At 37.3% G+C, this 16,003-nt stretch overlaps 1 protein-coding gene across 1 annotated transcript in view; it reads right to left on the bottom strand.

Annotated features, from left to right (window-relative positions):
- Positions 1 to 406: 406 nt before the first annotated feature.
- LOC130439152 (calcium-activated potassium channel subunit alpha-1-like) overlaps positions 407 to 16,003 on the bottom strand; it is a 73,462-nt gene continuing 57,865 nt past the window's right edge. Inside the window, 12 exon segments of the mRNA XM_056771604.1 lie at positions 407 to 2,497; positions 4,138 to 4,166; positions 6,977 to 7,183; positions 8,050 to 8,168; positions 8,287 to 8,481; positions 8,579 to 8,709; positions 9,397 to 9,480; positions 9,723 to 9,836; positions 9,935 to 10,127; positions 10,934 to 11,158; positions 11,334 to 11,457; positions 15,438 to 15,531. Coding sequence (XP_056627582.1) covers positions 2,349 to 2,497; positions 4,138 to 4,166; positions 6,977 to 7,183; positions 8,050 to 8,168; positions 8,287 to 8,481; positions 8,579 to 8,709; positions 9,397 to 9,480; positions 9,723 to 9,836; positions 9,935 to 10,127; positions 10,934 to 11,158; positions 11,334 to 11,457; positions 15,438 to 15,531 — 1,664 coding nt within the window. The 3' untranslated portion in view covers positions 407 to 2,348.

A 16,003-nucleotide genomic window follows, 5' to 3' on the forward strand; every position in this document is an offset into this window, starting at 1 on the left:
AAGCGCCCCCCATTGACTCTTATAGTAGGAAAAATACAATGGTTGTCAAAAGTGCCCAGAACTGTTTACTGTCCTACATTCTTCAAAATATCTACTTTTGCGTTCAACAGAACAATTTTTGTAATAAATAAATTTTCCTACTATGGGAGTCAATAGTGGTTGAGATCTTGGTTATAAGCGTTCTTCCAAATATCTTTCTTTGTGTTCATCAGAACAAAGACATTTATACACATTTGAAATACCTAGAAGGTGAGTAAACGATGACTGAATTTTCATATTTGGGTGAAGCATCCGTTTAAATTACTCGAGGTAAACTTATCTTCGGTTAAAGTCAACAATAAACGTGTACAAACAAATATTTTGTTTAAAAAGCATTGGTGCAATAACTGGACACAGTTACCAACACTGATACATTCATATTTATTCTGCGAAAATACAAAATAAAATCATGTACATTTTATTTACAGCCTTTTGTACAGTTTAATATATTGCATTAATTTCTACGTTACCGTTTCTGTAGTTACATGGTAGATACAGCAACACACAAGTTCAACTTCCCAATAATTTCCCCATCATCTTAAACACGTGATCCACACAAAAATGGTTTTACTTTTAAAAGCTTAAGACATTTTTTCTTTTAAATGATATATTTTCTGTACCTCTCGTGAATGGCTCACTATAACACAAGTTGCATTTTCCATGTTCACTTTTCAGTCATTCAGCTGTTAAACGTAGATTTTTTTTGGGCCACTTTTCGCTGGAGTGGGTCTTTGCAGGTCCTCCCTCAAGTCCCCGACTGATCTCAGATCAGCTCTGTTAAGGCTTATGTGAAGCAAATAAAGCACGTCTATGATCTGATTGGACTTCAGCATCTTTTATGAAACACTGGAATGACTGAAAAAGTGAAGACAGAATCACAATCCGATATAAACGGATTAAAAACGCTTTGATATTAAAACTTCATTTAATTGAAATCAGGGTGAAATAAATGCGCTTATAAAATAATGCAAATCATACGGAACATTACAACATCTGGAATGTCTTGCATTGCACTTTACAAGCTGTGTGGAAACATCTATGAACTATAATAACATTCATCTTATACTGGTGCCGTTGCGCTGGTGTTTGTTTTCCAGTCACAATCCTTATAAAAAAACAAGTGTACTTCAAGTTCATTTTGTTTAGTTAAATTTATTATTTTTAATTAAACTTTGAAATATACAAGCTGTATTAGCCAATGTATTAGCAGTATACTTGGAAGTGTACTATTCTTACTAGCCTACTACTGGGTACTAAATTAGTTCACCTTTAGTTTTCAAAATTATACTTTTAGGTATTGTGATACTAGTTCAGAAAATTGTAGCACTAAATATACTACTATGTTCCTATTTAGGTATTAATTTTTATACCTCAATTTATATTTAAGTGTACTTTAGATAGTATATCTCCGTAAAAAGATTTGAGTAAAATAAGAGTAAAAATATAAGTCAAGTGTAATTTCTGAATATTTAAGTATATTTCTAAGTATATTAAACGTAGCACACTTGGTTAAACATCTTTTCTTGCGAGGGAAACACATGCAAAGGTTTGGTTAGTGGCAGTATTTTACAAAAACCGGACATGCCAGTTTGTGCACTGGTCTGCCTGAAGTTAAGGCTAAAGTTAATCAAAGAAATCATTCTCTATGTATGTAACGTTTGATTGAGGCACTTATAAAATAGACATCCACAAGCAGATTTCTTTCAGACATCATTCAAAAGCAAAGTCTACATTTTGTTGCAATATGTTACTTTCAACGTTCTCTTAAATGTGTAGTGACATCAAAACGACTCTCATTTCCAACGTGACTTTTTAAGGACCGTCAGTTTGATGGCACCTTCGTTATTTCAAGGAAAACAACAGACAATTGTTTTTACAATTTTGTTCGTTCTCGAAACTAGTTCAATCTCAGCAGTCAACGTTCAGATAAACGGCAAAGTCAAATGCACAAACATCAAAGCAAATGTATTTTAAAACTGCATTTCTTATTGCTATGATGCATAAATCATTGGTATGAGAACACAGAAAAGCTGCCGTTTAATCTAGTTGATATTTGGACTGTTTGTGTCCATCATTTGGATGGGCTTTGGACAGGTTGGGTTCTGTTTTTTTAGGCCTGAGGGAGGACCTGCGCCCACTCTACGCGACTCGTGGCATTCAACATGTGTGTTACGGTTACTGACGGTCTTTGGTATGAAAAAAGAAATAACTAAAATAATCTGATTCTGTTGCAAATCCAATTGTGTTCTTCACCAGCGTCAAGATGTCTTAAAGTAAAAGCAGTGAAGATACTTGTACTGTCGTCATGATCATGGCTCCTCCTCCACTTCTCTGATTGGCTGGATGATGTTGCTGGTGGATTTGTATTGATTCACCTGATTGGCTGACTGTGTGTTGGTGTGTTTGATTTGCGGGGTTCTGAAGGTGTTTTCACATTCGTCTGTGTACCAGTTTTTCTCTGTGGAATACATTAATTTAAACTTAGAAACAATACATATAAAACGCAAGTACGAAAACAAACGTTTACAGCAGAGTCAAGTTGTTTCCTTGCGTTCTGAAGTGTCAAAACCAGTGATTTTGCTTTGACGTAAACTGTCCTCTATTTAACATTTTTTAACTTAAAATCCCAGTGAAATTAAAAATTACATTATCTATTTTTTCATGAAATAATTCAGCGTTTACTGTAAATAGCTCATCAATGTGGGCCTAATAATCTCTAGCTAAAATCTGAAAATGTGCTTCCTTCCTGTATTGACGTTCCATTTTAAATGAGGTATGTCAGACGGCTTGGGCGGGGCATCTGTTAACTCCTCCCCTTCAACTGTCTGCTGCTGCCAGAGCTGTCTCAAAAAGCAACGGCTGTTTTTATACATCACGGAGAAATACGAAAGCCACGGCCACTATTTTCTTACGTGAAAATTCACTCGGAAACGCGTCAAAATACAGAAGTTAAAACGATAGCAACTTCCGGTTCACGGGGACTTTAACCATTCGGCGAACACATAATAAGACTTGATTTAAAAGAGGTAAATATACAGTCACACTTGAGTTTGTTACCACCGTAAAAACAAAAAAATATAGTAAGTATGGAAAGCATTCGTATCTGCTTTTGCATACTTAAAGAACAGTAGTGTCCAAAGGTGATGTCTGGAGAACACACAAAGTCTGCTTTTACTGCCTCTTCAGGTTTAAATAAACCATCTAAATATGAGAAGTTCGATACAAATGGTGAAAAACACAAAACATCTGCAGCATTTATTGCACAAAATGATTTGTCAAATTGGGAAATTAGAGCGTTTTATTAAAATGTAATTTTCTCTCATTTATAATAATTCATATTTTGTTATTTTTGACTACATCAGTCATTGTTCTGGCTCTTGACTCACGTTTTGCGCCATTTTTCTGTAAATTATTTCTAAGCTGAGCTTCAGTTTAAACTACACAAAACACACATATGAGATCTTTTACAGATCTTTAATAATACCTTTCAAAATTATCTAAAATTACACATCACTTTTGGCTACGACTGCACATTCAGGAATTGCGAACAGAGATGATAAACGAAAGGACATTTTTGAATGATTCAATGTTGGATAACATTCCATTTGTCTATTGACTTCCACCAATACAATATATTTGACTTGTTCTGCATCCATGTTTGTACAGTACCGTGTTTACAGTTGTGTTTTTATGGTGAAAGCATTCGAGATTATATGTTATTTACTTTATTCGATTCTGTAGTACTATGAAAGATGATTTTATCATTGAAATCATGCTAATATGTTGGAAAATCAAAACCATGCAAACTACATAAGAGGTGCACTACAGACACGCTATCTACATGTCTACAGATGCTGCCATGATAAAAGCATTCTCTGGTAATTATTAAATATGAAGACAGCTAAAGACGCAGAGCTTCAGAATCGAGAGAAACGCATGCAGACATGATCTCCAGAAAAGCAGCCAGTACTGACAAAAGCCACTTTGCTTTCGGTTGAAAAGCAAAGAATGAACACTGGCAGGACGGTTTTGAGCGCACGTTTGGACTCATAACCATCAGAGATATGACAGAGATGCTTGGCATGCACAGTTTCATACCTGACACGCTTCGATTCGTCCTGGTCGCACTTTAAAGAAAGAAGTAAATGTTGTGAGTCCAAACATTCTTTTCATATTTATCGTACACCCCACAATAAAAAGCACAACACACCTTTGTTAGGATAGAAAAAACACATTTTCAGCAAACAATGACTTAAAGTCCAAGGCAAATGAAAAATTACAATTTCAATTTTTTCATGATATATTGCAGCGTTTATTGTAAATAGCTTATCAGTGTGGGTCATTCTCTTTCTAAAATTCATGTGTCCTCATAATCTTAAATTAAAAAGCACGTCCGCCGTAAATTAGACGGCTTGGGCGGAGCATCTGTTAACTCCTCCCCTTCGACTGTCAATCTGCTGCCAGTCTGTTTAAACGCATCCAATCAGTTTGCATTGAAAAATGCAAGCCACGCCCACTTTTTCTCATTCCAAATTCTGTTTCACTCGGAAATGTGTCGAAATACGGAAGTAAAAACAATGGCAACATCCGGTTCACGGGGACTTTAAATATACCTCTTTTTTTCTCCATAAATAAGACTTAAGGAAGGATTTAAAACCTCAAGGACGTCACGATTCAGTTTTTGGTTTCTATTAAACTCAGCGGATCTTAACGTTTTTCATCGTTTCAACGACAATCACAGTGTTTGAAAGCAAACATCACTTCAACAGTACAGAAAAAAATAACTTTATTAAGTTTGTTTAAGATGGCATACACTAGTTGATATAAGAAAATCTCTTACACTTGATATTTAGAGAATCAAAACTTTGGTGTGAGCATTTTACTACGGCTATCAACATGACGTTTTTTTTGTTTGCTTCATTAAAAATTCTTATCAAACAACTTTATTTCTGCAGAATCGCAACACACTTTTGTATTACATTGTACCACCCAAACAGAATGTGATTGACAGCCTTAGAAAGAGTGAAGTCATTTTTAATCGGAAGATATTAAACAAATGTCAGTATTACCTGCTAATAGCACAGAAACATCTTCATATTTACTCAACAATCTGCTCCAAATAAACGCATGACATTTATCTGTGTGATAGCAGCAGTACTTCATAGAAAAACAAGCATCCTGGAAACTCAGAAAGACCCCCAACCAATCACACGAGAGAATCATTAGTCAGTATGTTCCCATGGAAACAATGTTCCGCTTTGAGGTTCATTTCAATTTGGGTTTTAAATCACAATTTACCCGTCACTCACAATCCCTAGGAAAACGTGTTCTGAGATCATGAGTGACACTTTGCTTTTGTTCCACGATATGAAACAGAATAAAAGTGCACGTTTGAACGTATTTCACCCAAGGCCAAATGTCTAACACTTCAAAAGATGTCCGGCATAAACGTACAGTGTCAGGGCTGAAATCATTCTGTCATTTCAAGAAGGCAGCCAATTAAAAACATGAACATTTGAGAGAATACTAAACGTTCTTTATGAGCACATTTACAGATGATACAGAAGAGTCCAAAAGTCTGACACCACAGTAAAAAGGATATTTTAATATAATATAAAAATGATTTAAAATAAACACCAAAGTATACTTTAATATTTATTATTGTAAATTGAAGTATACTGTGGCATGTTATAGTAATTACTCCAATTTATGTATGGATAAACTACAGTAAATACTATAGTACAGTTGAATATTTCCTACGATATTCACTGTACCGTACAGAGGAATTTTACTACGGTAAATTCTGAGGTATACTGCTAGGGTTGCACGGTGTACAGGTGTGAAAATGTACAATACAGAAAGTATACAGTTTATTATTGTAAAAAAAATATATTTAGATGTATTGAGGACATTTGGTTTATTTTGTAGATTTCAATGATGAACATGGGACAGAATCGTGATACTACTTGGTATTGCGATACTTCAGCTGGTATAGTACCGTGAGATATGTTAATGGCACTGTGACAACCCTACAGTATATAATTCAGTATTTTTTATGTGGGAAATCTTAATTTTGCTGAAAACGTGACCTATCAGATAATTTTATATAACTTGTTTTATATTTTTTCAAGACATACATTTTCAGAAAATTTACCCATTAATTTTTGTCAAAAATTACAAGTGAAATATTTAATCATTGCTTTATCATTAGCCGCACATGCTTAAACAGGGGAACCTTTCTGCCTCCACCTAAGCTCCGCCCACAAAAACTCATTGTGATATTTTTTCTAACACAAGGGGCCTATAGTCTAAAGAACCTTACAAGAACCTTCAATTTAAATTATTTAGAAAAAAAGATTTGCTTTTTGTTTTCTGTATTTCATGTATCTGTAAATAAACGTGTTTTCAACATTATTCTTAAGGACAATCATGACTTTAGTTTGGGGTGCACATACTCTGTTTTTGGACAAGTGGTCTCATTCTGTTGGACTCTAGTGTATTCTTATTTATCAGCCCGGTCAGACAGCAGCCATGTGTCAGAAATCTTAGGATGTAGAAGCACAAAGGCAATACATTTATGAACCACACAAGTGTTCTTCAGGTCGGATGTTATCATACTGTGGGATTAAAGTGCAGATCAAGTGCAAAATGGTCACGAATGAATAACTGGACACAGTGTCACCCGTGTAAGACATACTAATCCTCAACAACGTCTGATGTGTAAACGGTGGCTTGTGTTCACTAACATAAAGATTCTGATGATCCGTGTGTTATAAAGTAAACAATACGTAAAAAAATAAAGTCCGGATTTGCGTTTGATATAACAAACCATGTGATGATATGACGGTCTGACCCGTGACATCACACGGCCCGTGGCGGCACCAGAACACGGTTCCCAATCAGAACCGCGCACACAGAATGTTACAGAGGAACGTACTTCTGTTTGTCTCGACTGCGGCTGCGACCCGGCCGGGCAGAGAGAGGGATGGAGTGGGTGGACGGGCTCTTTTTACTCGGGCAGTGGGTGGAGTGAGTGGACAGGTTGCTGCGGGTATGGCCGGCGTTGTGGTCGAACTGCATCAGGCAGAAGATGAGATCAGTAGACACCAGCTCAAACGCATACGGTGGGTTTGTGATCACATATCTGTAAAAAACAAAAGGCAAATTGATAAAGTTGTGTAAACTTTTCCGCTATGTAAATAATCGAATGCAAATGATGATTTAATAGCTATAAGTTTTGAAATGTTGACAAAAAAGGTCCGTGACTTTTGCCTCTCTACCGCCATCTCTGTTTGAAACATAAAACTGCAGTTTACTTTATCGACTTTATCTTTCAGACGTTTATTACTGTTACACTTCAAGTAAAATTATACTTTTATAAATATACTATAACATGAGCCAATTTAGTGCCCAGAAGTATTGAAAGATTGAAAAATGCAGAAGCATGAAATATATATATAAATACAAACACAAAAATAGTTTTACGATAGAATAAAAAAAAAAAAAAAAACTAAATTCTGTCATCATACTCACGCTCTCGTCATGTCAAACATGTGTGAGTTTCTTTCTTCGTCAGAACACAAAAGTAGATATTTTGAAGAATGTTGATAAACAACACTAAACTCCATTGACTTTCATTGTATGAGCACAAAACCACGGAGACGTTTCTCGAAATATCTTCTTTTGTGTTCCACTGAAGAAAGACTACCAACCACGTCGGGTGAATAAATGACAGATGTATTATTCTAGTACCAATGAAATATAGTTCAAACATGTAAAACTACTTTCTTAAGTGTACTTCAAAATGATGTTTACTTCAAGGTCATTTTTAACGCACACTGACTTTTGTTCATCTATAAATAAGGACAAAACATGGAAGCCCTATTTTAGACCCTGAGTTTGTACATTTACTCCAGATTTGAAATGTCACAAGAAAAGCTCTTGATGTGAGATCAGACGATGTGTTTTATAAGAAGAGACTCAATGTGTTTGAGTTGTATGACGGCTCACCGTTTAGTACACTGACTGGGGCTTCCCAAGTGAGCGTCTCTCAAGCGATAGATACCAAAACACAACATGTTGTATGTCTTTAACGCTTTACAGAACAAATCACCGTAACATCCACCATCCTGAAACACAAACATGAGTGTATACAGAACACACAACATCAGAATCATTCAACGTGAATCTGTGTGTCTCTGGTGCCTGGAGAGGAAAGAGTGCTCATTTATTTCTGTTGGTTTTTACCCCGAGATCTGCGAAGGGTCCGTCGTAGAGCGCCAGCTGAGCGACCCGACAGCGGTCTCTGTTAGCCAGAGTTTGTGGGGTGCTGTAACCCCCCTGCAGGGCGTTCTCCTCTGCCAGCAAACCTTCCAGCTCCGGCGTCGCACCTCCGGTAACCAGCGTCCGGATCAGAGTCAGAATATTATCATTAAAGTACGTCTGAGAGAGAGAGACACGCAGAGAGAGAGAGGATTATACAGATGCAGGACACCATCTGAGGTCAAAGGTTATCGTGCTTTAACCGATGATGTCTTACAGCACTCATTAACGAGTCCAGAACACTGACGGCAAACGCCGTCCCGCAGGCGAAGGGTTGTGTGAGGTACAGTTCAGTGTCTGGATCGTCATCATCGTCCTGGTCCAGAAACTGAACGTTTGAGTCGTTCACTAAAAACAAACACACAACACCGACACTTTATGAGAAATGTGTTTCATTGGGGGTTATTGAAACAAACACAAGCAAGGTGCAAAATTAACACACGATGTCACACAATGACATTTGATGTTTGACAAAATACATAAAACAAAACACATTAATATAAACATACACACGTATGCATGAAATATAAAAAAAGAGTTTTATGACAGAAGAAAAACTTAAAGGGTCAGTTCACCCAAAAATAAAATTCTGTCACCATTAGTCATTTCTTCCTTCCTCAGAACACAAAAGAAGATATTTGGAAGTATGTCGTTACACAACACTTAATTCCATTGTTCGAGTTGCAGTTCTCGAACTATCTTCTTTTGTGTTCCACTGAAGAACGACTGACAACCGCGTGAGGGCGAAATAAAGACAGAATTATTATGTTGAGTGAACTCTCCCGAATGCTCAGAGAGACGTTTCATGTGAGTTTGAGAAGATCGTTTGGTTGATCGGTTTGATCAGCGTGAACCATGACACAACAGCACACGAGATTTCACAGGACACAGAGCCGTGCACGTCACCGTCCCATAAACCCTCTTTACATTTACTCAAGCAGACCGAATGAAACATCTACGAAGCGATGAAGTCGAAGGAAGAAAGCCACACATAGAAGACATTTTTTTCCGGCTGCGTCATTCAGCGTGTCTTACCCAGTTCTGTTATCATTGGGATGTTGTTTCCGCTGCTCTTGTCCTGGCTCAGAGAAACCAGTGGCAGCAACTTGTCTGTTTTGGCTATCAGCATAAAACAACCCCGTTACTGTAGCAACTAGTTTATTTCCGTCGATTAAGTCGTTTAACTAGCTTTGATAATTCCAAGTCATTTTGGTAAACTCTTTATCGTCAACTGGTCAACCAAATATCCAGTTAACCCAGTTCCCGAAACAACCCAATTGCACGTTTTATGTCACGGTTTGCAGATATTTCTGGTGACGATCAGTGTGTGAATGTGTCGCGGGGCGTGCGGATGATCTCACCGAGCTCTGTGATGATGGGAATGTTTGCTCCTGTGGTTGTGGACACCTGGCGCACCAGTCCGTGTACTGGACTGTTCTCTGGAGACGAGCGATCCATCCCCGGAGGTGTAAAACCTGAACATAAACAGACGCATGATAACACCGGATTTTATATGAACTACATACATAAGAAGGAACAGCACGCACACCTGCGCAGCCGCATGTTTCTTTACCTTGCGAGTTTGCCTGCAGCAGACCGATGCTGTCATCAAACAGCATGGACTTGATGTTGAGAGATGCCAGAATGCACTCTTTGTCCTGTAGCGAGACGTCGTCGATGTTGTTCTGATTGGCTGACAGAATGACGCACATGTCACACAGGTTGATGTTGACCGCTCTCAGATCAGCTCGACTCAGTGGAGTGCCCTAAACAACACACACACACATCAACACACTGTTGTGACGTCATTGAAACTGGTGCAGTCGCAGAGGAACAGTTCTCATTTAAGTATCAGCTTGGTCTCACGTGTCAAATGTATGAAGGTGTAAATGAATGAAGATTGTCAAGGTCAAATCATATGGATTTGAGTAAATTCAATGAGAAATGTTTGAGATCTTCAATAATATTGACTTTAGATTCCAGACGAGACAGACCGGAGCTCAGTTTGACGCGTTGTTGACATCTCTTCTCTTCCATTTGTGCAAAAAATCACTTTCTAACTTTATTGTTTTCTCTTGTTTTCCAGTACAAATGTCTACAAATTCTTGAATCAAGATGCATTTTCTTGATCAGCAAAATGACTTAAGAAAACAAGTATTGTTTACAGACAAAAAAGATTAAAATTCAGTGCCTTTGTGCGTAAATCAAGCAAAATAATAATCTTGAATTAAGGTTTACATTTTTCTTAGTCACTCAATTCAAGATAATACTCCATTGGCTGATTTTTTTAGGTGATTTTAAGCAGAAATTCACTGAATTTTAATCTTTTTTGTCTGTAAACAATACTTATTTTCTGAAGTCATTTTGCTGATCGTGAAAATGCATCTTGATTCAAGAATTTGTAGACATTTGTACTGGAAAACAAGACAAAAATACTAAGTTAGAAAGTCATCTTTGCAGTGTACACTGATGAATTTAAGCGAAAGTTTGCATTTGCTCTTCCTTTATTCTCACTAATATCTCAATGATTTCTCCTTCATTTCAAAGTCGTTTATAAACACGCTGTACTCACGGGTAAGATGGAGACTTTGGGAAAGTTGTGTAGCGTCTCCCACTCCCTCTTCAGATACTCCAGAGACCCCACAAACACGATGGGCTTTAGCTCATGATAGTGGAAGTTACTCGCTCTCAGGGGCATGACCAGATTACGAAGACCAATCAGAGCCGACTTCACATCCCCGAAGATACACACAACCACATGACCGCTCAGAACCGTCATGGCCGCCTCGCTTCTGGTCTGAAAAGCAAACACAGAACATCAAAATTCAACCTCTACTAAACCCTGAATATACTGACCATAGATTGTCTTGTGAAATTAGGATTTTCTCAATTTCTACGTTAAACCCAAACGCAGGCGAGCAGAATGTTCCAGTGAATTCAGTTTTGTTATGTGCTGAGTGTCTGATTCTTACCAGAACGACCCTCTCTATGTCTTTTGATGGAGCCCAGTGGAACATTCCAGTCGAATCGTATTTCTTTATATTCTCATCCATCGTTTCCATCTGATCGTGTCCTGTGACGAGCAGAGGGTCGTGCCTGAAAGACACAAACCAACAAAAACAACAAACAAACAAATGAGAACAGGTGGTGTGTTTGTGTGGTCCAAAGTTATCACCGGTAAGTAAAACTGTTCAAACATTTCTGGTATCAAATCAAATTGAAACACGCCATCTTAACGAAAATGAGGCACTAAAATGATTAATAAGCTACTGTAAAAAAATAAATTAAAAAAATGACAAAATCACATTAATAAATTGCTACAAAACACACCAAAGTGACACAGATGCTAATTTAAAATTTTAATAAAACTAGAAAATAGACTAAAACTTTAATAACTATTCAGCCATATAATATTGTACTTGTTAAAATAAAAATATATAAACATGAACACACCTAAACACAAGAACAAATATAAAATGATAAATAAGTAAATAAACTGACTAAACCAAATAACACTTAATACTTATTCATTACTTTAACATTATTTAAACACAAGAGCAATACATTGACAAGCATGTTGTTCTATGGCTGTCTTTCTCACACACACACACACGAGTGTAACATGAGCAGTGGTGTTGTTATGTTTGTTGTGTTTCTGAAATGTCTTTGGGCTACTGAGAAAAATTTCCTGACACAAGGTCTTTGAAAATCACACATTCACAACCTCTGAACTTCATCCTGGAAAGCACGGGGTGTAGTACAGGACCTGATTGAGCACAGGAGCGTCACGCAGCTCTGGGGTGTCGGGCTTCTGATTCGCCCATTAGAAAGGAGAAGGTTTCAGTGGCCTGTCAAACAGCTTTACCATCCATCAGCCAGCGTTCACTGTTACGACTTTACATTCAATCTGTCTTCTGTCCATCAGTGGGGCATTAGAGTCTCTCTCTCTCTCTTTCTCTCCGCCTCCTTCAGCCTTCTGTCCATCACATTTAATGCACACGGTGACGGGCGAACCGCACGGTCAGCACGCCGGAGACGCCGGCTGTCAGAGGAGCAAACAGAGACGCCGCGCTGACGCCTACAACCCACATACACTCTAGTGTTGTACATCACAAACACACAATATCACCTGTATGTGTGTGTGTGTCAGAATAGACATGTTTGAGTTTCACTAGTGTTACTAAAACAAGTTTCCTCCGCAACAATTTTGTTGTCATTATTTATGATTTTTTTATTACAATATTTGCCAATATTGACAGTTACTTTAGTACTATAACTACAGCACTCTGTAATCAATTGTAGTATCCTATACTGTAGTACTGATACTGTATTATTTATGTAGCAAATTGATCAACTGTAGTGAATACTGTAGTATACTTTAATGTTTGCTACAGTCATTTTTAAAAACACAAGCGTCTCTAAATTTTACAACCGTTTACTACAGTAAATACACTGCAATGTTTTTATTCAATCCTATGTCAACTATTTCAAGTGTTCAGCGTTATAGGGGGTTCACACCAAAATTGAATTAAGTGTTTTGCGCGAGTAAATTACATACAAAGTCAACACAAAGACGCGAATAGATGCGAACCCGCGGCAGGTGATGCGAATGACGCAAATCAGGCGGCGTGATGGCCTCCAAAGGTCGTCAATCTCGTCTTCCGCACAGGTTGAAAATATCTGTCAGCTTGCGTCAATCTAGCAAAAATAACAAACTTGGAGCGCGATTCTTCGCGTTTGGTGTGAACGCGGCATTAGAACAATTTTCATACTGCCAAAACGTCCTTTCGTGTATATCTTTATACATATTTCATGAGTAATCGTGAGCCGGACATGTGTTTGCAGGAATGACTCTGACACAATAAGGCTGAAGGTTGGCAGCGAGCATTATGAGATCAGACATGATCAGATCTCAGTGAATCAGATCTTTACTGACAGCACGTTCATAAAGACTCTCCGAGCCAAACGACGTTTAATGTTTCAGCAGACTCTCTCTCGCTCAATCTGATCCTCTCAGGGGTTTCAGTCGTCAATGCTCAACACATTTATTCCTCCTTTAACAACAGAAAATCAATGGCTGACGGATCCTATCGCAGCGGTCAGGAGAGTGTCTCAGTCAGGTCCTGTACCTCAGTATTTTGTGTGTGTGTATGTGAGGTTCTGATGTGTTATTTCAATTCTTTTCATTCAATTCTTTTATTTCGCATTAAGTTTTCATATTAATTTGGTTTATTTCATTATGTGCTTCAATGATGGTTGTGATGTTGAGCTTCGGTCACGCCAGGTCAGCCAGCCAGTTGTGTATTTGGAGATATTTTGGGGATGTTTCTGTGTGATGTGACCCAACCCCAGTGCATTCATTCTGTAGGCTATGAAAACTATATTCCTGCCCTGAGAGACCTTCTCTTCCCTCACATAACCTGACACTAACATGCTTTCTAAAGAGCAAGATCCAATCTGCTCTTCATTACTAATTCACTCGGGTCTGCAGGCCAGCGGCAGCGTTAACCACAGCTGATACACAACACCAGAATGTTTGCTGAAGCTTGTACAAGCCTCCGGCTACTGTAAAACTGAACAGAGAACCACCATAAACTAACCCAAAACGCCTCATATGCTGCGTTTCATCTTTATATAGACACAAGAATAAACCTGCAGTGAGCAGCTGGTGTATAAAAAAGTCGATTTCAGCGCTGAACTCAGAGTCGTTTCTTAAGAATTTACACAATTCAAATAAATAACATTTATTAGGGCAGTCAAACAATTCATCACATCCAGAATAAAAGTCTGTGTTTACAAAATGTATTTCTGTGTACTGTGGATATTAATTTTGTATGCATAAAAACATATATATTTAAGACAAAAATATCAAAATTAATACACATTTCAATTTTAAATTATTGGTAAATGTAAATAAACACATGCAAACTTGTCCTAAATATGCATAAATGTATGTGTTTATAAATACAAAATTAAATGCACAGAACACAGACATAGGCTATATTATCTAAAGACAAACTTTTATTCTGGATGTGATTAATTGCGATTAATCATTTGGGGTTAGGGTAATTTGTATCTATTTCTACAAACATAAACAATAAAACAGTATAGAAAAAGCCTAAATGATATAAACAGAAAAATGTGTGTAAAAAGGTGTATTATTGCAGACCTCCCATATATTTATATGACCAATGTCAAGTGTAATAATAAATATATATACAGTAAAAGAAATCCTGTAAAAACGGAAAATGTACTTGTCGAAAATTACCAGAACATTTTCCTTTATTTTAAGGACATTTCCGTTAATGCTAAAATGTAATTTAATGCAGTGCAAAATGTAAAATACATGTAAAACAACTGTAAACATGAATACAGTATATTGTGCCCTGTTTTTACAGATTTTTTTAAGAGTGTAGGATTGCAATAGCAAAAAACCCTATATGCTCATATGCAGTATTTATATTTACATAAGTTATAGATGTATGATTCGATTATCTGTGATCCATTTCCTTCTAAAGTCCTCTCGTTATAAATTACCAGCCTGCTGTGTGATAAAGTATTCAGAAGATATTATTCTCATGCCATCATTCCGTATTTATGCCTTTTATTAATTCAATAGCAGCTCTTTCATCAGTCAAAATCAATAAATGGATGTTTAATGCTCACAGACAGGATAAAAGGCAGGTTCTAGGGCTAAAAGCAGACGCCAGTAAGAGCCGCGAGGCCTGAGGCAATGGAGACTGATCCTGGCCTCTGATTGGCTGGAGCTGTGCCATTAGCGAGCACTTATACTTGACGATTAACAACGACAATGAAAAAGTTACTTGGAGAAAAAAATGTGTTTGTGCTCCAAATCAATGTAATCTATTAAGAAATATAGTCGTTTTTGTGCCTCTTTCGTATAACAGAAGTAAAGACCCTGACCGGCCCAATATGGCGGCACCCTCACATACCACAGCGACGGGCTAAACTCACAATGCGCTAAATGTCTTATGCTGTAGCTAAACATGGTTATGTCGTTTCCTTTCATTTATATATTTAACTTCAATATAATTTTAAATGATATAAGATCTCACCTGATGGTTTTGGGCGAGCAGGTGGGAGAGTTCCTCATGCCTCCGTTACGCTGTTTCTTCTTGGGTGACAGAGTCGAGTGTTCTTCCTCCACTACTGAAACATCACGAGAGTTTTAGACGCTATAAAGCTCATAAACATTTACAAACACACGCAACACACAACAAAAAAAGTGTTTATATACGATAATGCACAGTCAACTACAACCGGTAACACTCACGTCACACAACGTACGGCGTAAGATAAGCGGATCACACACGTTTTGTCTTACAATCGTGCACTTTAAGCTACAACAACAACACAGATGTTTAATTTTTGAATGGTTAAATAAAATTTTGCGGTTGAATTTTGGTTTAGTAAAAATCGTTGTTTGGGTTATAAACTGTGTGACGCAAAGCGTAACGTTAAATGTGGGTCCGAGTTTATGTATTGCGTGGCCAAGAGAGCATGTATATTATTTGCAAATCTTGAATTTAATTCGATGAATATTTGTGCTGGCTGATATGAAACCACTAATGTATGAAAAACATTACAGAAAAATGATGTTTTGTTTAGTCTCAGAAGAACT

The sequence above is a fragment of the Triplophysa dalaica genome, chromosome 17 (genome assembly GCF_015846415.1).
Source record: "Triplophysa dalaica isolate WHDGS20190420 chromosome 17, ASM1584641v1, whole genome shotgun sequence".
In the NCBI taxonomy this organism is placed as follows: Eukaryota; Metazoa; Chordata; class Actinopteri; order Cypriniformes; family Nemacheilidae; genus Triplophysa; species Triplophysa dalaica.